The sequence below is a fragment of the Ranitomeya imitator genome, chromosome 3, assembly GCF_032444005.1.
Source record: "Ranitomeya imitator isolate aRanImi1 chromosome 3, aRanImi1.pri, whole genome shotgun sequence".
Lineage (NCBI taxonomy): Eukaryota > Metazoa > Chordata > Amphibia > Anura > Dendrobatidae > Ranitomeya > Ranitomeya imitator.
Genome location: NC_091284.1, coordinates 85,372,879 through 85,399,291, shown reverse-complemented (window position 1 = coordinate 85,399,291; position 26,413 = coordinate 85,372,879). Strand labels below are relative to the sequence as shown.

The 26,413-nt window shown below is 43.1% G+C and overlaps 1 protein-coding gene across 1 annotated transcript in view; it reads left to right on the top strand.

The window, feature by feature from the left end:
• The window catches only part of LOC138672739 (ankyrin repeat and SOCS box protein 9-like), a 49,787-nt gene that overhangs the window by 7,800 nt on the left and 15,574 nt on the right, over positions 1–26,413 (top strand). Inside the window, exons 2-3 of the mRNA XM_069761044.1 lie at positions 14,771–14,850; positions 21,244–21,351. Of these exons, the coding sequence (XP_069617145.1) occupies positions 14,771–14,850; positions 21,244–21,351 (188 nt within the window). The remainder of the gene's footprint in view (positions 1–14,770; positions 14,851–21,243; positions 21,352–26,413) is intronic.

The window sequence follows — 26,413 nt, the reverse complement described above, 5'->3', positions numbered from 1 at the left end:
ATAAAGAAGAAGAAGAAAAATATGCGGCACTCACCCCAATATAGCTGTGAAGATCGTGAACTTTATTGGAGAACAAATAGAAAATACATCCGTCAGGACATCACGGACGACGGCCGTTTCGCACACAGAGGTGCTTTGACGGGTCCGAATGCGTCCGTGCTCCCATACCGCACCCTCATGTTTACCTGATGTTCTGACGGATGTATTTTCTATTTGTTCTCCAATAAAGTTCACGATCTTCACAGCTATATTGGGGTAAGTGCCGCATATTTTTCTTCTTCTTCTTTATATTTGAATTATATGCACATTACACATGTGATTATGCTGCAGCATAGGTGCCTCGGCTGGCGCATGCCTGCAGAAGGTTTTTTAAAGCATTTTTTGTATGTATATACAGTACAGACCAAAAGTTTGGACACACCTTCTCATTTAAAGATTTTTCTGTATTTTCATGACTATGAAAATTGTACATTCATACTGAAGGCATCAAAACTATGAATTAACACATGTGGAATTATATACTTAACAAAAAAGTGTGAAACAACTGAAATTAGGTCTTCTAGGTTCTTCAAAGTAGCCACCTTTTGCTTTGATGACTGCTTTGCACACTCTTGGCATTCTCTTGATGAGCTTCAAGAGGTAATCATCGGGAATGGTTGTCACTTCACAGGTGTGCCCTGTCAGGTTTAATAAGTGGGATTTCTTGCCTTATAAATGTGGATGGGACCATCAGTTGTGTTGAGCAGAAGTCTGGTGGATACACAGCCGATAGTCCTACTGAATAGACTGTTAGAATTTGTATTATGGCAAGAAAAAAGCAGCTAAGTAAAGAAAAATGAGTGGCCATCATTACTTTAAGAAATGAAGAAGGAAGACCAAGAGTCACCTCTGCTTCTGAGGATAACTTTATCCGAGTCACCAGCCATAGAAATCGCAGGTTAACAGCAGCTCAGATTAGAGACCAGGTCAATGCCACACAGAGTTCTAGCAGCAGACACATCTCTACAACAACTGTCAAGAGGAGACTTTGTGCAGCAGGCCTTCATGGTAAAATAGCTGCTAGAAAACCACTGCTAAGGACAGGCAACAAGCAGAAGAGACTTGTTTGGGCTAAAGAACACAAGGAATGGACATTAGACCAGTGGAAATCTGTGCTTTGGTCTGATGAGTCCAAATTTGAGATCTTTGGTTCCAACCACCGTGTCTTTGTGCGACGCAGAAAAGGTGAACGGATGGACTCTACATGCCTGGTTCCCACCGTGAAGCATGGAGGAGGAGGTGTGATGGTGTGCGGGTGCTTTGCTGGTGATACTGTTGGGGATTTATACAAAATTGAAGGCATACTGAACCTGCATGGCTACCACAGCATCTTGCAGCGGCATGCTATTCCATCTGGTTTGCATTTAGTTGGACCATCATTTATTTTTCAACAGGACAATGACCCCAAACATACCACCAGGCTGTGTAAGGGCTATTTGACCAAGAAGGAGAGTGATGGGATGCTACGCCAGATGACCTGGCATCCACAGTCACCAGACCTGAACCCAATCGAGATGGTTTGGGGTGAGCTGGACCGCAGAGTGAAGGCAAAAGGGCCAACAAGTGCTAAGCATCTCTGGGAACTCCTTCAAGATTGTTGGAAGACCATTCCTGGTGACTACCTCTTGAAGCTCATCAAGAGAGTGCCAAGAGAGTGCAAAGCAGTCATCAAAGCAAAAGGTGGCTGCTTTGAAGAACCTAGACTATAAGACATAATTTCAGGTGTTTCACACTTTTTTGTTAAGTATATAATTCCACATGTGTTAATTCATAGTTTTGATGCCTTCAGTGTGAATGTACAATTTTCATAGTCATGAAAATACAGAAAAATCTTTAAATGAGAAGGTGTGTCCAAACGTTTGGTCTGTACTGTATAATATTCACTATGTTAACAAGGGGGCAGGTCACTGAAGCCTGTAGCATGAGCATATCATTAACTCAAAACTGAAAATAAGGATTAAACAGCAACCACAAGATGGATTTCATCAACCAAGGTATCATTTTTATCAATACAATGGTGATGATCTGCCAGTGTCTGTAGGTTACTGTGCACAATCCTGCTGACAGGTTCCCTTTAAAGAAAACAATGTCAATGTTTTGGAGCAGCCATTACAAAGTCCTGATTTCAAGCCTATTGAAAAATTATGGGCAAAGTTGAAAAGGCAGGTGCGAGGAAGGTGACCTACAAACCTAGATCAGTTACACCAGTTTTGTCAGGAGGAATGGACCCAAATTCCGACCAACTATTGTGAGAAGCTTGTGGAAGGATATCCGAAATGCTTGACCAAAGTCATTCAGTTTAAGGGCAATGGTACCAAATACTAATGAAATGTATGTTAACTTTTGACTTTGCAGTAAGTAATAAAAATGCTTTAAAACATTCTCTCTGTCTCATTATTGTGGCATTTGGCAAATATTAATAATTATGGTAATCCTAAATGACCTAAAATGGGAAAGGTTTATTCTGATTTCATGTGAGATATTGAGAAAAACATGCATATGTGTCTTTTTATATAGTGTATATAAACTTCTGGTTTCAACTGTACTGTATATATACAGCGGGTGAAAGAGATATTGAGCAGGCCACCAGTTTTCTAAGTAAATATATCTCTAAAGGTGCTATTGACATGAAATTCTCACCAGATGACGGTCACAACCCATCCAATCCACTGTTCAAGTCCTGAAGGTCTTGTGGGCTCCTTCTATGAATTCTGAGCTTTAGTTTCTCCCGTAAATTTTCTATTGGATTCAAGTCAGGTGTTTGGCTGGGCCATTCTAGCAGCTTTATGTTCTTTGTCTGAAACCAAAGAGAGTTTCCTTGGTTGTGTGTTTGGGATCATTGTCTTGCTGAAATGCCCAACCTCATTTCATCTTCATCATCCTGGTAGACGGCAGAAGATTTTTATCAAGAATGCCTCAGTACATTTGTCCATTCATCCTTTCATCCATTAAATACAAAGAAAAAATGGAGTTCTATACGGAAAATGCTTAAGAATCAATATTTATTAAAGAACCATTAAAAAGTCTGTAACATTTACAAAAAATACAAAGGAAGGGAAGACCCTAGTGCAAAAACATCCAAGTCATAAGCACCCAAAAAATATGTATAACACCATGGTATATATGACCATCCATAGTAGCACATAGTAATAAAGTGTATTCACTGGCTCTCATATGGACAAGTGTCCTTCATGCATAAAATTAGCAAGGAGACCAGTATATAGTGCATATCAAGAGTCAGATTTCTTACCCATGGTGAGGTGAGTAGTGCTTGATGACTCCGGAAAGCCCCCTGACGCGCGTTTCGCGTTGCTTTTTCAAAGTTTGCCAGTGCCTTTTCCCATTATTACACATAACTTAATTTATTGATACCTATGGTTTGATTTCTGTGCCTGCATTAGAAATGCATTTACCGTATATACTCGAGTATAAGCCGACCCGAGTATAAGCCGACCCCCCTAATTTTGCCACAAAAAACTGGGAAAACTTATTGACTCGAGTATAAGCCTAGGGTGGAAATGCAGCAGCTACCGGTGAATTTCAAAAATAAAAATAGATGCTCCATACCGTTCATTATTGCCCCATAGATGCTCCATATACAACTGTGCTATATAGAATGCTCTGCACCGTTGATTATGGCCCCATAGATGCTCCTTATAATGCTGTGCCATATATGCTCTACACCTTTTATTATGGCCCCATAGGTGCCCCTTATAATGCTGTGCCATATATGCTCTGCACCTTTGATTATGGCCCCATAGGTGCCCCTTAGAATGCTGTGCCATATATGCTCTGCACCTTTGATTATGGCCCCATAAATGCTCCTTATAATGTTGTGCCATATATGCTCTGCACCTTTGATTATGGCCCCATAGATGCTCCTTATAATGTTGTGCCATATATGCTCTGCACCTTTGATTATGGCCCCATAAATGCTCCTTAGAATGCTGTGCCCCATATATGCTCTGCACCTTTGATTATGGCCCCATAGGTGCTCCTTAGAATGCTGTGCCATATATGCTCTGCACCTTTGATTATGGCCCCATAGGTGCTCCTTAGAATGCTGTGCCATATATGCTCTGCACCTTTGATTATGGCCCCATAGGTGCCCCTTATAATGCTGTGCCATATATGCTCTGCACCTTTGATTATGGCCCCATAGGTGCTCCTTAGAATGCTGTGCCATATATGCTCTGCACCTTTGATTATGGCCCCATAGGTGTTCCTTATAATGCTGTGCCATATATGCTCTGCACCTTTGATTATGGCCCCATAGGTGCTCCTTAGAATGCTGTGCCATATATGCTCTGCACCTTTGATTATGGCCCCATAGGTGCCCCTTAGAATGCTGTGCCATATATGCTCTGCACCTTTATGGCCCCATAGGTGCTCCTTAGAATGCTGTGCCCCATATATGCTCTGCACCTTTGATTATGGCCCCATAGGTGCTCCTTAGAATGCTGCCCCATATATGCTCTGCACCTTTCATTATGGTCCCATAGGTGCTCCTTAGAATGCTGCTGGTGCTGCCATAAAAAAAAAAAAAATCACATACTCACCTCTCTTCTCAGGACGCCGGCGCTTTCAATAATTACCTGCTCCTCGTACGGCTCCGTCTCCAGCACTGACGCTCAGCAGAGGGTGCGCACTGACTACGTCACAGCGCCCTCTAACCTGAGCGTCACTGCTAGAGGACGCTGCAGACGGAGCCGTACCGGAGCGAGGAGCAGGTAATTATAGCGCTGCGCACCCCTTAGCTGCGGCGCGGTCCCTGCAGTCCCTGGCTTCTCCGGCGCTGCAGCTTCTTCCTGTAATTGAGCGGTCACATGGCACCGATCATTTACAGCAATGAATATGCGGCTCCTCCCCTATGGGGGTGGAGCCGCCTATTCATTTCTGTAATGAGCGGTGCCATGTGACCGCTCAGTACAGGAAGAATCTGCAGCGCCGGAGAAGCTAGGGACTGCAGGGACCGCGCCGCAGCAGGTAAGTATGATTACACGGCCCCCGCTCTCCCTCCCCTGCTGACACCCGGGTATATGACTCGAGTATAAGCCGAGAGGGGGACTTTCAGCCCAAAAAAATGGGCTGAAAATCTCGGCTTATACTCGAGTATATACGGTACTTAAAATATTGTGGTGTTCCAGTACTTATTTCATCGGCTGTATGTGCGTGTATATACACTGTCAAAAAAATAAAGGGAACACTAAAATCCCACATCCTAGATATCAATTAATTAAATATTCCAGTTGTAAATCTTTATTCATTACATAGTGGAATGTGTTAGAACAATAAAACCTAAAAATGATCAGCGTAAATCACAAATAATATCACATGGAGGTCTGGGGTTGGAATGATGCTCAAAATCAAAGTGGAAAATAAAGTTATAGGCTGATCCAACTTCAGTGGAAATGCCTCAAGACAAGGAAATGATGCTCAGTAGTGTGTGTGGCCTCCACGTGCCTGTATGAACTCCCTACAATGCCTGGGCATGCTCCTGATGAGGCGGCGGATGGTCTCCTGAGGGATCTCCTCCCAGACCTGGACTAAAGCATCCGCCAACTCCTGGATAGTTAGTGGTGCAATGTGACCTTGGAGGATGGTGCGAGACATGATGTCCCAGATGTGTTCAATCGGATTCAGGTCTGGGGAACGGGCGGGCCAGTCCATAGCTTTAATGCGTTCATCTTGCAGGAACTGCTAACACACTCCAGCCACATGAGGTCTGGCAATGTCCTGCATTGGAAGTAACCCAGGGCCAACCGCACCAACAAATGGTCTCACAAGGGGTCTGAGGATCTCATCTCGGTACCTAATGGCAGTCAGGCTACCTCTGGCGAGCACATGGAGGGCTGTGCGGCCCTCCAAAGAAATGCCACCCCACACCATTACTGACCCACTGCTAAACCGGCCATGCTGTCACATGTGCTCAGTGTGAACCTGCTTACATCTGTGTATAGCACAGGGCAGGCAGAGTCCGGCCGGTTTGGACGCAAGTCCAGAGTTCCCTTGTCCAGGTGGAAATCAGTAGCCTTCCTTTGCGCTGCGGTGGTGTAGTCCCTTACTACCTATGGCTTCACATAAGGGTTTCACAGATGCGATGTTTCGCTCTCTCTCTCTGTCCCTCATATAGAATAGGACAATACCCGTATGACTGGTGACTTGAGCCTGTTTATAGGGTCTCTTAGATAACCCGGCTCTGTAGTTGTCACTGTGCCTCCTGGGTGTAAGTGCGGACAGGTAACTTGCAATTAGCTGTCCTGCCGGTCTCTGAAATAAATAAAAAAGAAGTCTAGCACTCATCTTCAGCAAACGTGGAATAGATTTATTTGTAGCACTTGAAACGTTTCAGTCCAAAGGGACTTTCATCAGTCACGTGCTAATGATAGCCAGTAGGGCTGTGTTCATGGGAAAAGAAACAGTACCCAATCAATGTACCTGAGGATGATGGTAACAGGAGAAAAAGAGGCACAACCTCCAGACACGGAATCCACCGAGACTTGCGGTGGATTCCGTGTCTGGAGGTCGTGCCTCTTTTTCTCCTGTTACCATCATCCTCAGGTACATTGATTGGGTACTGTTTCTTTTCCCATGAACACAGCCCTACTGGCTATCATTAGCACGTGACTGATGAAAGTCCCTTTGGACTGAAACGTTTCAAGTGCTACAAATAAATCTATTCCACGTTTGCTGAAGATGAGTGCTAGACTTCTTTTTTATTTGTATTGATGGTCTGGGAACCTAGTCTATGCACCATATAGTGACTGTGCACATGGTGTTTTCACTTACGTATGGTCTCTGAAATAAGGCATAGAGGTCCTTACTCCCTTGGTGTTCCGGCTACCGGGATGTTGCGCCTCAGAAGGAGACAGCTTGAGCAGGGCTGGTCCCCTTCTGGTATCCTCTCCTTTGCTGCGACTCCCTTCACACTCACTGCAATACAGTTCTGCCTTTCAATGTCTCTTTCTGGGAGCTGCAGCTCTGAGGGCATGCACAGCTCCTTTTACCTTCCATCCTCCTCAGACTCTGGTCTGGAACTAACTAACTTTCCCTACAGACTACCAGTTTTATATATACAGTATATGGGGAGTGACCTAATAAATAGAGTCAGGAGCTCCCCCTGGTGGCCTGGAGTGTGAAATGTGTTGCATGTTTGCGATGCCTGGATGCAGTTATCCTTCTTTGCCCCCAAACGTAGCATCACTCTCCCCGAGAGGAAAGCAATACCACTGCGACGACCAAAATAAATTTTGTAAATTTTGTAAATTTCTTTGAAAAAATGAAAAATTGCTGCTACATTTTTAAACCTCCTAAAACGCGAACAAAATAAAATAACATTTTACAAATGGTGCTGATGTAAAGCAGACTTGAGGGAAATGTTATTTTTTAATATTTTTCTGTGGTATGATTGGAGCGCCCGCTAGGGCCTAGGTGATACTCGGTACCCGGTTCGGTGGTTGTTAAAGGGGTAGTCATGGTGGCAGTGACCCATTCCGTGGCCCTGGGAGTCTAAGTTAAAGGGAAGGTCTTTAAAGGGGTTGCTTTGAATAAAGAATGCTTGTGATGTTACCTGTGGTATTCAGCCAGGGATGGACTATGCTGCTTAAAGGGGTCCTCTGGGGATGATGGTATTGCAGCAGAGGAGGTATAGTTCATCACAGGTAGAAATTAGTCCCTAGGGCTCCCAGTGTAGCTGTTAAGGATTATAGATGGTGAAGTGCAGGAAAGAATTATAAGACACAAGGTTACAGTCTCTTTACCTTTTACTGGTAGAATGCAGCCACAGTTCAGGGAACGAATCACAGGTGATGGTGAGGTCCGGCCAGCCTGGAAGCCTTCTTTACTGCGCCGTGTTGTAGGTCCTTGCTGCCTAAGGCTTCACACAAGGTCCTCACTTTCTCTCTTTCCTATTAATAGGACAATATCTGTATGGCAGGCAACTCGAGCCTTTTTACAGGTGTCCCTACTTGTGGCGACTCTGGGTTCTATATGCTGCTGTGCCTTCGGATGTAATGGTGGACAGGCGACTTGAAATCTCCTGCCCTCCAGTTTCTGCTCTGGGGCATACATTTACCCCCACAACCTTGGAATTCCAGCTTCTGGTTTCTTGTGCTGAATCTGGAGTGAGCCCTCTCGCAGCTCCACTCTTAGTATCTTTCCTCTCCTTTACTTCTTCTCCCCTCACAGTCTCTCACAGACTGCTCTGTCAAGAGTTGCAGAACCATGTGTCTGCACGGCTCCAGCTCTCCTCTAAAACTGACTACCTAACTCCTACTCCAGCCAGAATATATAGGGAAGCCACCTACAAACTGGATCAGAGCTCCCCTTCTGGCCTGCAGTCAGAATAGTGTTGTCTGTAGGTGTCACCTGTTAAAGGGATCTTCCTTGCTTCCAGGCATGGCATCACCATCCCCGTGAGGAACACAATACCACTGTAACAACTGGCTTCCTGAGGTGTTACATGACTACCTGGATTAAAGGAATAATCATTCAAAATTTGAAAATTGCTATTTTTTTTACATTTTTGTCAAATGTTTGATTTTTTTTATAATTGAATACAAAACATATCAACCTAAATTTACTGTTGTCATAAATTTTAATGTGCGACGAAAAACATTCTCAAAATCACTGGGATTTGTAGAAGCATTCCAGAGTTATTACTACCTAAAGGGACACTGGTCAGATTTTTCAAAAATTGGCCCGTCAATAAGGAGATGTACTACAGTATACATACATACAGTATATATATGTGTGTGTACATAATGCTTAACATACTGAAACAATCACATGCATGTCTAGAGTAAATAGTTGACCACTAAAATAACTCTGCAGCCCAGACCATACAAACAGCTTCTTGCCATGTAATTAATTAGAGCAATGTGCACCACACATACATAAAATATAGTCTCAACTGCCCACCAAAAATGTACATCCTGTCATACTTGAACATAATGGAGCTGAACTTTTTCTTACACATGAGAGCGGATCATTCAGTTCCCGGACAAGTCTGAACTGGTTACTCTACAATAAGCTGAAAGTAATGCAAATTCTTAAACACAAAAAAGCATCAAGTTCTCGGTTTAAAATCACAACAATGAATGATATTATTTGCCGTATTATTATCAGTGTACACAGAAGAAATCTAATCGGTTAGGGATGTGAATTAATCCTTAGGAAATAGACTCTAGTGACCCAAGTGCGTCCATGGCTCCACGTTTACCCCCAAATGCGGTCCCATATCAGTGGTTTGTTCACCCAACCAACAACCACTCATGGTCCTCCAGTTCCAAGATACAGCAATCACTTCTGAGGCTGGTGGTACCTTTTCATCTTAGCATGCCTTCACCACCAGTGACTGTACAAGCACCTATGGCCCCATACATGTTTAGGTAATTGCTGAGTAAACAGTGTATTAATTATGTAGCCTGGGACACACAGATATAAGAGGGCCGCTGTGCAAGAAAAGTATGATAGCTCATCACAATGCATCTCTGATTTGGAGGTGGTGGTGGTCCCTCTTATTACCTCTTCTGTCCGTGTGGCTACACAGTTTGCACCAATGATATGTCTCCTCGTGAGATAGGCCATTGTTGACTTTTTAGGTCCGAATACAGGACTTTTTACTTTCTGTCAGTCCTTGATTTAGGCCGGTTTCACACATTCATATATCACGGTCTGAGTACGGCTCAACCTTGGCTCTCTTGACCCAAACTCAACATCCACATTGTGTTTAAATCGAGAGACCTGTGACCGATCCACATATCTCAGTCTGTACTCGGATCAGGAACAGTGGATGTGTGAAACCAGCCTTACACTTAATGTAGTAGTGAAACATTATTTTTTATAATCTGTATATTTATTTTTTTATCCTATTTTCTAAAAATCATTATGAGGGCTGCCCTCTTTTCTGGAATGCTGGTAACAGCATTTAGATATACGTTTTATAGTAGGTTTATGGACATAGGACACAATATACTGGAAATGTACATTGACTTTTATAGGAGAGTGTTGTGGGCATGCTCTGTGATCTGGGCAGAGGTGATTGTGCAGGGAGGGGAAAAGGGTGGGTTGCAACATTCACCTATTGTGAATAATGGATTCTGTGTTATCTTTGTATAGGTGTTATCGTCATTGTAATCTGCCATATGATGGTCATAAGATGATAGGAAGTGATCTCAATAAACAGGAAGTGTCAGCCTATTATGAGGCTCATTAGCCAGAGTGAAAAATGCAAGTTATCAGTTGTTGTTTTGATAATACAGCAAATAATTTTTTTTGTTTTGAAAGATATGTTTAGCATAAAAAAGAAAAATCAATTTTAATAGTACATCAGAGCGTGTATGTCTGAGATATTTAGATTTTGATCCTTACTGTGAACAGCGATTGGTGACAAATCTCTGTACAGCAAAATATGTGTTCATTTGCGCAAAATCAAGTAAACAAAAAGGTGAACATATTACAAGATGTGAGACAGATGCTCATAAAATAAAATAAGACAGATGTTCATAAAACACATGGACGCTGGATATTTTCCTCTTATTCTAAACTCTCAAAATAGAACAATTTGTTCTATACAAGAACAAAGGAGGTCCTACCGGGATAATGAAACGATTCTTACCATCAAAACCAATCTCTATAAGCAACTATTGCTATTACACTATTACATCCTATGGATACAGCAATAGCTGATAATGCAATAATCCACAAATTTATATCTCTAAAACCATGAGATCTTAAAGGGAACCCATCACCTTGGAAAACACTATCTATCTGTAGATATAGGTCAATCTGCAGGTAGATAGCGTTACGATGCTGTATGGCTGCCTTACCAGAAGTGCAGCTACTGGGAAAAAATTAACTTATTTTCTAATGGAAGCCGTCAGCTTTCAGCCATTGGGACGTGCGCGAAGCATCTACAGGCACCGCTCACTATTCTGTTACCGGCAGTTATAAGCACATCACAGCACTTTGATTAACAGTTGACTGTGCACAGATGTCCGCAGAGCCAGTGAGGAAACGGTTATCATCATATTAGCAAGCATAAAGGGTAGGTAGGAACCGAGACCTATAAGCAGTGAACTGCAGCTCCAGAGATTTGGTTTAGATCTCATTCAGATGTACGTTTTGCACATATGTGTTCTATCAGTGTTTTTCACAGCGAGAACATGTACAGTACAGACCAAAAGTTTGGACACACCTTCTCATTTAAAGATTTTTCTGCATTTTCATGACTGTGAAAATTGTACATTTTCACTGAAGGCATCAAAACTATGAATTAACACATGTGGAATTATATACTTAACAAAAAAGTGTGAAACTACTGAAATTATGTCTTATATTCTAGGTTCTTCAAAGTAGCCACCTTTTGCTTTGATGACTGCTTTGCGCACTCTTGCCATTTTCTTGTTGAGCTTCAAGAGGTAGTCATTGGGAATGGTCTTCCAACAATCTCCCAGAGTTCCCAGAGATGCTTAGCACTTGTTGGCCCTTTTGCCTTCACTCTGCGGTCCAGCTCACCCCCAAACCATCTCGATTGGGTTCAGGACTGGTGTAGCACCCCATCACTTTCCTTCTTGGTCAAATAGCCCTTACTCAGCCTGGAGGTGTGTTTGGGGTCATTGTCCTGTTGAAAAATAAATGATGGTCCAACTAAACGCAAACTGGATGGAATAGCATGCCGCTGCAAGATGCTGTGGTAGCCATGCTGGTTCAATATGCCTTCAATTTTGAATAAATCCCAAACAGTGTCACCAGCAAAGCACCCCCACACCATCACACCTCCTTCTCCATGCTTCACAGTGGGAACCAGGCATGTAGAGTCCATCTGTTCACCTTTTCTGCGCTGCACAGACACGGTGGTTGGAACCAAAGATCTCAAGTTTTTACTCATCAGACCAAAGCACAGATTTCCACTGGATTAATGTCCATTCCTTGTGTTCTTTAGCCCAAACAAGTCTCTTCTGCTTGTTGCCTGTCCTTAGCAGTGGTTTCCTAGCAGCTATTTTACCATGAAGGCCTGCTGCACAAAGTCTCCTCTTAACAGTTGTTGTAGAGATGTGTCTGCTGCTAGATCTCTGTGTGGCGTTGACCTGGTCTCTAATGTGAGCTGCTGTTAACCTGTGATTTCTGAGGCTTGTGACTCGGATAAACCTATCCTCAGAAGCAGAGGTGTCTCTTGGTCTTCCTTTCCTGTGGCGGTCCTCATGTGAGCCAGTTTCTTTGTAGCGCTTGATGGGTTTTGCCTCTGCACTTGGTGACACTTTCAAAGTTTTCCCAATTTTTCAGACTGACTGACCTTCATTTCTTAAAGTAATGATGACCACTTGTTTTTCTTTACTTAGTTGCCTTTTTCTTGCCATAATACAAATTCTAAGAGTCTATTCAGTAGGACTATCAGCTGTGTATCCACCAGACTTCTGCACAACACAACTGATGGTCCCAACCATATTTATAAGGCAAGAAATCCCACTTATTAAACCTGACAGGGCACACCTGTGAAGTGAAAACCATTCCTGGTGACTACCTCTTGAAGCTCATCAAGAGAATGCCAAGAGTGTGCAAAGCAGTCATCAAAGCAAAAGGTGGCTACTTTGAAGAACCTAGAATATAAGACATAATTTCAGTTGTTTCACACTTTTTTGTTAAGTATTTAATTCCACGTGTGTTAATTCATAGTTTTGATGCCTTCATTGTGAATGTACAATTTTCATAGTCATGAAAATGCAGAAAAATCTTTAAATGAGAAAGTGTGTCCAAACTTTTGGTCTGTACTGTACCTATTGTAGTCTATGTGACTGTTCAGATGGCCATGTGTTTTTGTAAACTGAGTGATCAGCAAGAAATCACTGCGAAATGTCCTTTTTTGATCTAAGTCATGAGTGTAAATTATCCATACTGGTCTAAGGATCTGTGAAAATAATGTACAGTGAGCACACAGATGGCAACAGTGTAAGTCCATGTGCTGTCAATATATTGGCACCCTTGAAATTGTTCCAGAAAATGAAGTATTTCTCCCTGAAAATTATTGCAATATTTTGCTATACACATGTTTTTTAATGACAATTATTTGTTTCCCAGACTACTAAAAAGCACACAGTGGTCCTGAAAATTATTTCTTTGACCTATGAAAGGCATTGAGATGGCTGATGCCAATTACTTATTACCCAGACTACTATAAAACTCACACCACTTTAGGAAAATGATTTATTTGGCCTATAAATGGCAATGAGTTGGCTGATGACAATTATTTATTTCTTAGACTGCTAGAAAACACAAACTAATTGATAAAAATTATTTATTTGGCCTAGAAATAGCAATGGGATTGTTGATGACAAATACCGTATATACTCGAGTATAATCTGAGATTTTCAGCCCATTTTTTGAGACTGAAAGTCCCCCTCTTGACGCCGGAACGAGGAGCAGGTGAATATTGAAAGTGCTGGGGGCCTGAGCGATGAGAGGTGAGTATGTGATTTTTTTTTTATTGCAGCAACAGCAAATGGGGCAAATGTCTGTATGGAGCATCTTATGGGGCAATAACGTTTGTGCAGCAGTATATGGGGCCATAATCAACGTTTGTGCAGCACTATATAGGGCAAGTGTCTGTATGGAGCATCTTAAGGGGCCATAACGTTTGTGCAGCAGTATATGGGGCCATAATCAGCGTTTGTGCAGCACTATATGGGGCAAGTGTCTGTGTGGAGCATCTTATGGGGCCATAATCAACGTTTGTGCAGCACTATATGGGGCAAATATCTTTATGGACCATCTTATGGGGCCATAATTAATGTTTGTGCAGCACTTTATGGGGCAAGTGTCTGTATGGAGCATCTTATGGGGCCATAATTAACATTTGTGCAGCATTATATGGGGCAAGTGTCTGTATGGAGCATCTTATGGGGCCATAATCAGCATTTGTGCAGTACTATATGGGGCAAATATCTTTATGGAGCATCTTACGGGGGCCAAAATCAACATTTGTGCAGCATTATATTGGCAAATGTGTCTATGGTGGATCTTAAGGGGCCATTAGTAACCTTTATGCAGGATTATATGGGGCATATTTTAATATGGAGCATATTATGGGGCCATAATGAACTGTATGGAGCATTATATGGGGCTCCTGATTCAATATGGATATTCAGAAAAACTTAACCTACTGATGTCTCAATTAATTTAACTTTTATTGGTATCTATTTTTACTTTTGACATTTACCGGTAGCTGCTGCATTTCCCACCCTAGGCTTATACTCGAGTCATTAAGTTTTCCCAGTTTTTTGTGGCAAAATTAGGGGGGTCGGCTTATACTCGGGTCAGCTTATACTTGAGTATATATGGTATTTGTTTCCCAGACTACTAAAAAGCACACAGTGGTCCTGAAAATTATTTATTTGACCTATGAAAGGCATTGAGATGCCAATTATTTACTTCCCAGACTACTATAAAATTCACAGCAATTTAGGAAAATGATTTATTTGAATTGGCCAAAACAGAAATCTGCAGCTGGTTATGTACATTGATACTTGGAGGCAGCAGAAGCCAAATGAAGTAACATTCTAATAAGGCCCTGTAGGATAACAATTACTATCCAAAAATGTAAACATTTAATAAAAAAGAATATTAAAGGTGACAGTGTCCTATGCTCCTCAGGTTGTTTATTGTTATATTTACTAATAACATTAAATATTTTGTGATGTGATATATATTATAACACTTCTTTTTTTCTTTGCAGACTTTGTGTCTGATTGGTCTTTGTTACATGAAGCATCAATTCATGGACGACAAGTAACATTAAACAAATTAATTAACCAGGTAATAAAATAATTGTCATTAGTGTGGAACTATCTACTCGAACCCTACAAATCACAACAGAAAAAAGGCCTTTTTATGTTTCCCTAGACTCAGCAGCACTTGAATACCTTGTCTGGTGCTACGGCTGTTGCAGTTTGGCTAAAGAATATAGTTCTCTGACGTAGGCTGCTGCCATTTCTTCTCACAATCTCTAAGTGTCTCAGTGTTCAGATCCTCACAGATCATATACAGTAATTCTGCTACATCTTAGAGATATTCCATAATTAACTGATAACAGTGATTTTCGAAGAACATGAAAGCACCCTTACCTTTTTTATATTGATCTCTGAGCCTGATAATAGGCTGACACTTAGTATTCTGCAGATATCACTTTCATCATCACAAACAGAATTACAATGAAAGTTAGCACTTGTATATATAGAAAACACAGGATTCGCCATTTACAATAGGTGATGGTCACAGCTCCCCTAATCCTACTCCTTGCACAATGACTTCCCACAAGCCACAGATCATGCTTTCAACAATCTGAAATGGAAGTCAGTGAATCTCCATGGATATTGGCCCCCTCCCAGACTAAAAACATTATCTCTCGGCCGCCCCAGAAAAGACTCATCAGTAAGATCCATAATTCTGGCGCTTAGCATTCACTCTTCCCACTTTCCCTAGTGCATTGTCAAGGGGGTAATCGTAGTGAGGTTGATGTCAGCTTTGTAATGTCAGCTGACATCAAACCCAGCAGTTAGTAATGGATAGGTGTTTCTAGTCATAATGTAAATAAAAAACACCCTGAATAAAGTCCTTTAATTGAAATAAAGACACTGACAATTTTATTTTAATGAAAAAAAAAGCAAATTCATAATCACCTTGATGCCTAATCCACTGAGGCCCATGTCCCCTGTAAAAGAGTTAAAAAAATAAACAACCATATTCCTCACCTCTCTGACGAGAATATAATCCATTTGCTGCCACATCACAGCAGAGGTGACGGGAGATTCCCTGCTGGGATATGTGTGCCATGGAGCACAAGATATTGTAAAGAGGGCAATCTGGCCATGGGAGCATGGAGCCATGGGCCCCATGTGGTAGCCCAGATTGCCCTCATTAAAATCAGCCTATGATGGGTAATGGAACATTTCGAAACTACTTGTCTAACAATTTGATGAGTTTTACATAGTAATAATCCCATTTCTAATGACAACATTGAAAAATGTTCCCTATGTGCCTAAACAGTGGAAATCACCCACATGTAACATCATTTTGGAAACTAGACCGCTTAGGGAACTTATCTAGATGTGTATTGAGCACCTTGAACCTCCAGGTGCTTCACAGAACTTTATATTGTTGAGCTATGAAAATTAAAAAATAAAATGTTTCCCCCAAAAAATTTTTTAGCTCCAAATTTTATATTTTCATAAGGGTAACATGACAAAATGGACCCCAAAATTTGTTGTGTAATTTCTCCTGACTTCACTGATACCCCATATGTGGTCGAAAACTACTTTTGAGGCACAGTGCAAAGATCAGAAGGGAAGGAGCACCATATTACAGTGCATATTTTGCTGCACTGGTTTGAGGGTACCATGTCACATTGGCAGAGCCCCTGAGGTGCCTAGATGTGCAGTGATTATATTGATACCACAGGTGTGTCACAGAATTTTATGCCACTGGTTAGTAAAGAAAAAATAATTTACATTTTTACCACCAAGATTGTGTATTAGCCACAAGTTTTACATTTTTACTCTGGGAAATGGGTAAAAATGGCACCAAAATTTTCCCCACAATTTCTGCTGAATGTAGAAATACCCCATATGTGGATGTACAGTACTGCTTAGCCACACGGTGAGACTCGGGGGAAGGCGGGTGAATGGAGTGCTATTTGCCTTTTGGAGCACAGATTTTCATAGAATAGTTTGCATATAAAGAGCCCTTAAGTGCTAGAAAAGCAGAATCCCCCTTCAAGTGACCCCATTTTGGAAATTGCACTCCTCGGAAAGTTTATCTACAGGTGTAGTGACGATTTTGACTCCCAGAGACAAGGAGTAGTGGATGTTGTTGAGAGAAAATTGTAAACTGCCATTGTAGTGACCAGTACGCTGTAGTGACCAGTACACTCTAGTGACCAGTACATTATGCCCAGCTCATGCTTCTTTAGACACGCACCTGTAGATCAGGAGGGCTCTCATCACTACGGAAATACCAAACACGTGGGCGCTAAATGTGGTTTAGACACATTGGGGCTCAGAAGGGAGGGAGGGCATTTGGATTTGGGAAAGCAGAATTTGCTGAATTTCTTTTGGGGGGTGAGGAGGCATTTTGCTTTTCCAGAGCCTTTGTGCTACCAGTAACATGGAAGCCCGCTACATTTCCGTTAACAGATGATGGACCTGAATGGGGACTTGCTTTGTTTGTGAATTGAGTTGAAGCTTTTATATTATACATAACATTTGGGATCACATTTATCCAGCGCTCTACGCTGAGCACTAACAATCTTATAGTGACGTGACAGATGAAACTCCGGATAGATCCATTCACTATAATGAGGCAACAGAGTTACTATGGACTCCGTATGGCCTCTGTTCAGCGTTATCCTTCTTACCAGAAGTGCATAATACTGTGGTCAACCGCGCTTTTATATTTGCCTAAAAAGATGGACACCACCAGATCACAGGCCATATGGGTCCACAGTGCTTCCATCTGCCTCATTATAGGGAATCTTCCGCCGGGGGTTCCGACTGAATCATGTATTTCAGAGATTTAGATGGAAAGTCCGATGTAAGCGCTCAGCGTAGAGGGCAGGATAAATATGTGCCAAGTCTTACTGCGATCTTTGGGAGGCAGAATGAAAAAATCAACAGCATGTGAAGAATTGGTTTTATTTATTTTTTACGCTGTTCCTCATGCAGTATAAGTGATATGGCGACTTTATTTTTGGGTCGGTGTGATTATAGCAATATTAGATTTATATTGGGTTTTTATGTTTGGCAGCTGTCACACACTAAAACACACTTTTTATTGCAAAAACTAGTTTTTGCATTGCCATATTTTGGGAGCTATAATTTTTCCATATTTCGGCAGACAGAGTCATGTTATGGATTGTTTTTGCTGGATGAGTTGACGTTTTTATTGGTACCATTTTTGGGCACATTACTTTTTTGATTGCTTTCTATTCTGTTTTTTGGGAAATAGAATAAACAAAAACCAGCAATTTAGAAAATGTTTTCTTTTTATATACAGTTCTGCATCTGGTAAAACTGGTAAAGCAGCTTTATTCTTCAGGTCAGTACCATTACAGCAATACCCCATTTATAACTTTTTTCTATTTTTTTCCTCTTTTACACAATAAAAACTATTTTATAGAAAAAATTATTTTTGCATCGCTTTATTCTAAGAGGTATAACTTTTTTATTTTGTCTGCCGATTGAGCTTTGTCATAGCTTGTTTTTTGCTGGACAAGATGACGTTTTCAGTGGTACATTGTTTATTTACCGGTATATTCATCTTTTTTATCACGTTTTATTCCACTTTTTGTTTGGTCATCTTTTTTTTTTTTGTTTTGTTTTGGTAATTTTTTTTGCCTTTTTTTAATTTATTTTCTTAGTGTTCACTGAAGAGGTTAACTTGTGGGACAATTTTATAGAGCAGGTCGTTCCGGACGGGGTGATACCAGATATGTGTACTTTTTTGCTTATATGTTTTTTGTGTTTTTTTTTTAAATAAATACATTTACTTATTGGAATTATATTTTTTCCGTTGTTTCCTTTTTATTTGGGGATTTTTTTCAATATATTCTTATATTTTTACACTTTTTTATACTTTTTTTAAACTTTTTTGCATTATCCCAGGATGGGACATCACTGTATTGTGACAGATCACTGATCTGATACTCTGCAATGCTTTTGCACTGCAAAGCATCAGATCAGCATCTGAAAGGGAGAGAAGGAGGCATCTCAGCTGCTGCTCTGAGCAGGTACTGAGAGGTGACCTTCACTGAAGGACCCCGCAGCCATCTTGTGGCCGGGGAGCTCCATGGAGAACATCAAGACAACGCGATCGTTTCCTGATGGAAGCACTCAGGGGGCCCCTCCTCGATGTCGCTCTAACTATTATTAGTAGTATTATATACTACAGAGGGGTTAAATGCCTGTGATTGGTGCTAGCACCGATTGTGGGTGTTGCTGCAGGGTGTCAACTTTCAACAGAGGCCCCACGATGACGGCTCCCGCAGCACCGTACAGGGCATGTCGTGAAGGGGTTGCGGATAACCTCTCAATTTTGAAAGGTAGCATAAGTCTGGGTTTTGAAAAAAGAGCATGGACAGCACCTCCAAAAACTCAACTTAAAGTAGCGACGTTGTGTGCTAACCAACGTCACAGTGACAATGCACCAGCAGGGCAGGTGGCCAGGTGCCTCACAGCACCCATGGTGCAAGACTGAGTCCCCATGACTCCTGACCGAGCTGCCCAACAAGCATAAAACAACAGCAACAATTGCCGCACACAGTACCAACACCAAATGAAAGGAACATTGAAACTCACCTTCCTCAAGTTCTCAAATGAGAGCAAAAATAAGCTGGACCCCATTGCTGACTCTGGCTAATTAAAATCACCTGTGCCAAATGGGAAGAGTGCTGGTCCAAGGAAGGGGACAGAGCATGCAATATGCTGAAAAAGAGAATGGACAGCACCTCCAAAATCATACATTGATGTAATGCCGCCAGGTAAAAATATATATAATTGAACATGAGATTCTTAGTTTAACATTCTGATCAAACTTTATGAAGCCCTCTGCCATGTCACGGCGAACCTTTCTGAACTAGGTTCTATCTTTTATTGCCTTAAAGGGGCGGCATTGTGCGCTAATCACCACCGCAACGACAATGCACCAGCAGGGCTGGGTTCACACTTGCATTTTGACATTCTATTTTTCTTTTCTATTTTAGGAGTTAGCAAATGGAATTTATGCCCTAAAATGGATGTGCTATTGGATCGCCCCCATGGGGTCGTGGGGTACTCGGTACCGGGTCCTGTGTTTCACGGGGGGATGTCATGGTGGCTGACCCCGTCCGTGGCCCTGGGACGTCCATGTAAAAGGTCTTTAAAAGGGATAAAGTTTGTGTTCGTGATGCCACCTGTGGTATTCGGTCAGGGTGACCGACGCTGCTAAGGGGTCCGCTGGGGTGATGTTATGGCAGCTAGATGGTATACCTTCCCACAGGTGAAGTGTATCCCCAGGGCTTCCCTGTGTGTAGGTTTTGGATGGTGAGAGGCGCAGTGAAGAACGAGGACACAAGGTTGCAGTCTCTTTACCTTTTACCAGCATCCACAGTCCAGAGCACCAGACCACAAGGCAGGCAGAGTCTGGCCGGTTTGGAGGCAAATCCAGAGTCCCCTTGTCCAGGTAGAAATCAGTTGCTTTCCTCTAGCGCCATGGTGTTGTAGTCCCTTACTGCTAAGCTTCTCATAAGGTCCTCACAGATGTTGTAGATGTTATGTCTCTCTCTCTGTCCCCCAGATGGATAGGACAAACCCGTATGACTGGTGGCTTGAGGCATTTTACAGGGACTCTATCATGCCCCAGCCTCTAAGGGGTGCAACCTTGCCTCCTGGGTGTAGGGACGGACAAGTAACGTGAAATTAGCTGTCCTGCCGGTCTCTGGAGCAAGGCATAAAGGATTGTTGCTCCCTCGGTGTTCCGGCTACCGGGATCCTGCACCTCAGAAGGAGGCAGCCTATGTAGGGCTGTTCTCCTCTGATATCCACTCCTTTGCTACGACTTCTTCACCCTCTCTACAATACAGTTCTCCTTCAGTGTCTCTTTCTAGAAGATGCAGCTCTCAGGGCATGCACAGCTCCATGTCTTTCTGTCTCGATCTCTGACAGGATCCCCCACGGTCAGGGAGTACCTACTTGACTGAAGCGAAGCCAGCAACTAACTAACTTCCTCTCCAGGTCACCAGTTTTACCCAAGTGTGAGAAGTGCCCTAATAAATAGGAGCAGAGCTCCCCCTGGTGGCCTCGAGTGCGAAATGTGTTGCATGTTTGTGATACCTGGATTCAGTTGTCCTTCTTTGCCTCCAAACGTAATATCACTCTTCCCTAGAGGAAAATGACATTACTGCAATGATCAGGACCCTGGGGCGCTGCACTATAATACTATGCAAACTGAAGCAGAGGGGATCACTGATTCCATCTATATCAGTAATGTGACAGATCCTTTATGGGTATGATTTCTGTTTGTTTATAAATTGGAACCGAAAAACATAAGGTTAAAACACAAGTGTGAACCCTGCTGTTCCTCTTCAATTTACAGATTATCTATCAGTTGATGGTACAGTGTCAGATTAGGAATTGAGTATAGTAACACTTCATATTGTTATGACTTTCTTTTTCTAAGGGATACAGTGTAAATCTGATCACAGCAGATCACGTGACTCCACTTCATGAAGCTTGCCTTGGGGGTCATCCTGGCTGTGCTACACTCCTGCTTAAACATGGAGCTAAGGTATGCATCATTTATCCAAAACGTGGTCTATTATAACATTGAAAATGAAAGGTACAGTAGGTACATGATGTTTTTGTAAAATTCCAATCTAGCGATCACTGCTGACTTCCCATCTACTGTATATACAGTAGCGCTGTTCTTCAGCACTGCACTGTCATTGGAAATCACATACTATTTTTCGGTTGCAGATGATGAACTGTTCATATACTGTACGCTCCACTGCTAATTAGGTCAAAAAAATCCCTTTTTTGAAATTTTGCCCCGCGCACAAAAAGGCTGGGTTTAACGAACAATATTAATTTCATCAAGAGCTGTTTGAAGCCCACTCAATGACAGCTGTCAGGGGACGATTGGAAGGCCTCCATATATTTAGTTTGTTGTCCCAATTCACTAATTTTTATCTGGAGAGTATAGCAAGCTTTGCGTTAAAAATGACCACTTACTAGATTTTTTTAATTAAATTGAGCACCTACTCCTATTATTGCTGCCCAATTAATTCTCTTTTACTTCTGCACCCCTCCATTCCAAACCCATGCCCTCTGGTAATTAAGGTGCAAATTTTCCCTTCAACCAATTGGACGTATACTACAGAACTTCTCTTTGGACGCAACCAGGTTTCGATTGGTTAATGTCAGATGAGAAAGAAAACGCCCATAGAGTTCTGTGGTAAATGCCCAGTTAGTTGAAAAGAATATTTTCAGCATTATTACTGGGGCATAACTTTAGAATGGAAGGCTGCAGTAGAAAAAAGAAAACAATTCCAGAATAAGTGGAGCAGCGGCAAATGGAGGAGTGCTCAATTAAAGTTTAAAAAAATCTAGTGAAAGGTCCCCTTTAAATTGAAAAATTAAATAGGTAAATTGTAAAGAGGTCACTTAATATGATTTACTTTATGTGACACTTTCTGACTGTAGGTACAGCAAAGTATGTGTTACGCCTAACGGTAGCTCACATTGGTTTGTGAACCCACTGTGCCACAGGACTGGGCTTGCCTATGAAGGGGCATAGCTAAGCGGCTACCAGGTGTTCACTGGAGCTCCTTATAGTGGAGACAGACTGGGCTACAGGTAGCCACCAGGTACCACTCCTCACTGACGCTGATACTGGTTAGGGCTAGGTTCAGACACGACGGTCTAGGATACTGGAACAGCGACTGGCTGCACATGAACTGGAGGACAATGTTCAGGCAATGGCCATTCATGGACAAGGGGATGAGGTACAGACCCTAGCTGATCTGGAACCAGAAGGCGAGATTCATGCACTGGCTACACACGGATCGCAGGACAATGTTTAGGCACTGGATGCACTGGGAGCTGGGTAGTTCAGGAACAGGACTGGCCACTGGGACCAGTGGACTTTGGACACAGGACTGACCACAGCAAGACCAACATACTTTGGATACAAGACTGGCTGCACCGGGACCAGGGAACTACTTCAGGCACCGGCCACACAGAGACAAGGGATTTGGGTTCAGGACATTGTCCACACCGGAGGTTCAGATTCAGGATGCTGGCCGCACTGGGACAAGGGAACCTCAAAACTCACTAGTCGAAACACTTCACTCACTAATGATTAAACTTGTTGCTTGGCGACTCCCTAAGGGAGAGAGAGTCTTTTCTGCAGGATGACTCCCAGCAATTGGCTGGGAACCATCTTGCAGGTGTACTGATTATGCTAAATGCGTCTCTGCTACAAGCTGAGGGCATTTAGTATATGTGTGAGCAGCGCCCCAGGGTCCTGGTCGTTGCAGTATTGTCATTCTTCCACCAGGGGGAGTGATGTTACATTTGAAGGCAATAAAGGAGATCTCTTTATCAGGTAATACAATGCATGCAACATGTTCACACTCCAGACCAGAAGAGGGAGCTCTAAGCCTTTTTAATGTGAACTCACCTACTAGAACATCCTGATCTAGAGGGAAAGGGTCAGTTCCTGTCAGGAAGACAGAGGAAGAGGAGCTCTGTGGCATGAAGTGCTACAGCTCCTGGGAAGAGACATAGAAAGCAGAACATATTGCAGAGAGTGTGCAGGAAAGCAGAGCACAGTGGAGGAATATCAGAGGGAGATCAGCCAGGAGCCGGCTGCTTCCTTCTGAGGCGCAGGATCCGGTAGCCCGAACACCGAGGGAGCGATTGTCTCCATGCCTTGCTCCAGAGACCGGCAGGACAGTTAATTGCACATTGCTGATCCGCACCTACACCCAGGAAGCACAGTGGCAAGTTGTGGCGGCTGGGGCGTGCTAGAGTCCCTGTAAAAAGCCTCAGGCCATCAGTCATACGGGTTGTTCCTATCCATCTGGGGGACAGAGAGAGACATAACATCCAGAATACCAACAACAGTTGTGAGGACCTTATGAGAAGCTCAGCAGTAAGGTACTATAACATCCAGGCGCTAGAGGAAGGCTACTGATTTCCACCTGGATAAGGGGACTCTGGATTTGCCTTCAGACCGGCCGGACTCTGCCTACCCTGTAATCTGGTGCTCTGGACTGTGGATGCTGAAGCCTTAAGTAAAAAGGTAAAGAGACTGCAACCTTGTGTCCTCGTTCTTCACTGCGCCTCACACCATCCACCATCTACACCCTGGGAAGCCCTGGGAATATACTTCACCTGTGGGAAGGTATACCATCTAGCTGCCATAACATCACCCCAGCGGACCCCTAAGCAGCGTCGGTCACCTTGACCGAATACCACAGGTGGCGTCATGAACATATCCCTTTAAGGACCTTTCCCCTTTTTACAACGGACCTCCCGAGGGCCACGGACCAGGTCAGCCACTGTGACATCCCCCTTGAGAACCAAAGGGCCTGGTGTTATGGACCTGGTGGTTAGGAGCACCCGGAACGACCTGATGGTTAAACTCACACAGGACAAGCTCTGGGAAGTGGGAGCTCTGCTGACCGCAACCCCTAATCCTATCACACAACTAGAAATAGCCGTGGAGCGTACCTAACACGACCTAGACGCCTCTTCACAGCCTAAGAGCTAACTAGCCCTAAAGATAGAAAATAAAGCCTACCTTGCCTCAGAGAAATTCCCCAAAGGAAAAGGCAGCCCCCCACATATATTGACTGTGAGTTAAGATGAAAGTCACAAACACAGAAATGAAACAGGTTTCAGCAAAGAGAGGCCAGACTTACTAAACAGACTGAGAATAGGAAAGGTATCTTTGCGGTCAGCACAAAAAACTACAAAAAGACCACGCAGAGTGTGCAAAAAGACCTCCGCACCGACTCACGGTGTGGAGGTGCCACTCTGCATCCCAGAGCTTCCAGCTAGCAAGGAAAAATCATGATAGCCAACTGGACAAGGAAACAATGAACAAATAATTAACTAGCAGGGACTTAGCTTCTGCTGGAGTAGACAGGTCACCAGAAAGATCCAAGAGCGAACTGAACCAGTACAAGAACATTGACAGCTGGCATGGAGTAACGATCTGAGTGGAGTTAAATAGAGCAGCCAGCCAAAGAATAACCTACGTCACCTGTGGAAGGAACCTCAGAAGCAGCAGCTCCACTCACAGCCACCAGAGGGAGTCCATGGACAGAACTCGCCGAAGTACCATTCATGACCACAGGAGGGAGTTCGATAACAGAATTCTCAACAGCCCGGTGCCGAGTTCCCCTAGACCTTGGGGGCGCTCCATGTGCCTTTAAGAACAGGTAGAGCACACGCATGTACTAGGCACACCGCCAGAGCTGCGGCGTGGACACAGGAAGCAGAAGCACTCCAGGAACCGTGCCGAGAGCTGGGGCAGTATGCCGGTGACCCTAAGGTGAGGGAGAAGGGAACACCGTGCACGGGCACCAGCAATAGAGATAGAGCGTGCCATAGACAGACACCTAATTGTCTAGTTAGATCAGGTGGCTCTCTGCCAGTTTTTATAGGATCACTGCTTGCTCTTCCTGATGCGATGCCCTCTTTCTCCTGAAACACCTTTGAGAGAAGACATGGCTACCCACTCAAATGACCTTGGTATGCATTTGTTAAAAATTATATGGATGTCTTGCTTTAAAGGGGTTATCCCATAAACAACATTTATCACCTATCTACAGGATGTTAAATGTCTGATTGCTGGAGGTACAGCTGCTGAGACTCCCTCACCGGTCTCAAGAATGGAGGAGAGCCAATTCCCTATGGGAATGGATGGATAGTGAGGATGTACTACCACTAGTGATGAGCGAGTGTACTTGTTGCTCGGGTTTTCCCGAGCACGCTCGGGTGGCCTCCGAGTATTTGTGACTGCTCGGAGATTTAGTTTTCCTTGCTGCAGCTGCATGATTTGCGACTACTAGACAGCTTGATTACATGTGGGGATTCCCTAGCAACCAGGTAACCCCCACATGTAATCAAGCTGGCAAGTAGCTGTAAATCAGGCACCTGTGTCAACAAAAACTAAATCTCCGATCAGTCGCAAATATATGAGACCACCCGAGCGTGCTCGGGAAAACCCGAGCAACGAGTATACTCGCTCATCACTAAATACCACCAAACCCAGAGAAAGTGTATGAAGCAATGATCGAACATGCTCAATAACAATTCACTCAAGTCCCCAGGAACCCCTATTTCTATGATCACTGGTTGTCCCAACAGTTGGTTTCCAAGCAATGAGGAGATTACCACCTATTGTGTGACTAGGTGATACTTTTTCTTTGTTTTCTGGGTGTAAGAAATACAGTCCGCTCGTTTACCAGTTAAAGGCATGCTATTCATGTAGAAAAAAGTAAGAAACCATTGTAGTAGTCTTATTGTTTTCTTTATTGTGTATCAGAGCAAGAGAGTGGAGGGTATCTGTGTCCTCCAGGAGTATCAGGCACAGCAGGACTGATACCAGCACAGGAGGACTGATACCAGAATCTAGCAAACCTGAGCAAGTTTTCGGGCTCTTGGTACCTGTACACCGTACATTTAAAGTATATGTGCGTGCTGCATTTTAATGGAGCATGCTCAGAACCTGAGCCCGCTCTATACTGTGTGGGTGCCGAGTTTGTTATACCTCTGGGTTTAATAACTGTAATGGGAACTACTCCTATTGCGACAAACTCGAAAATGAAAAAGGGCCC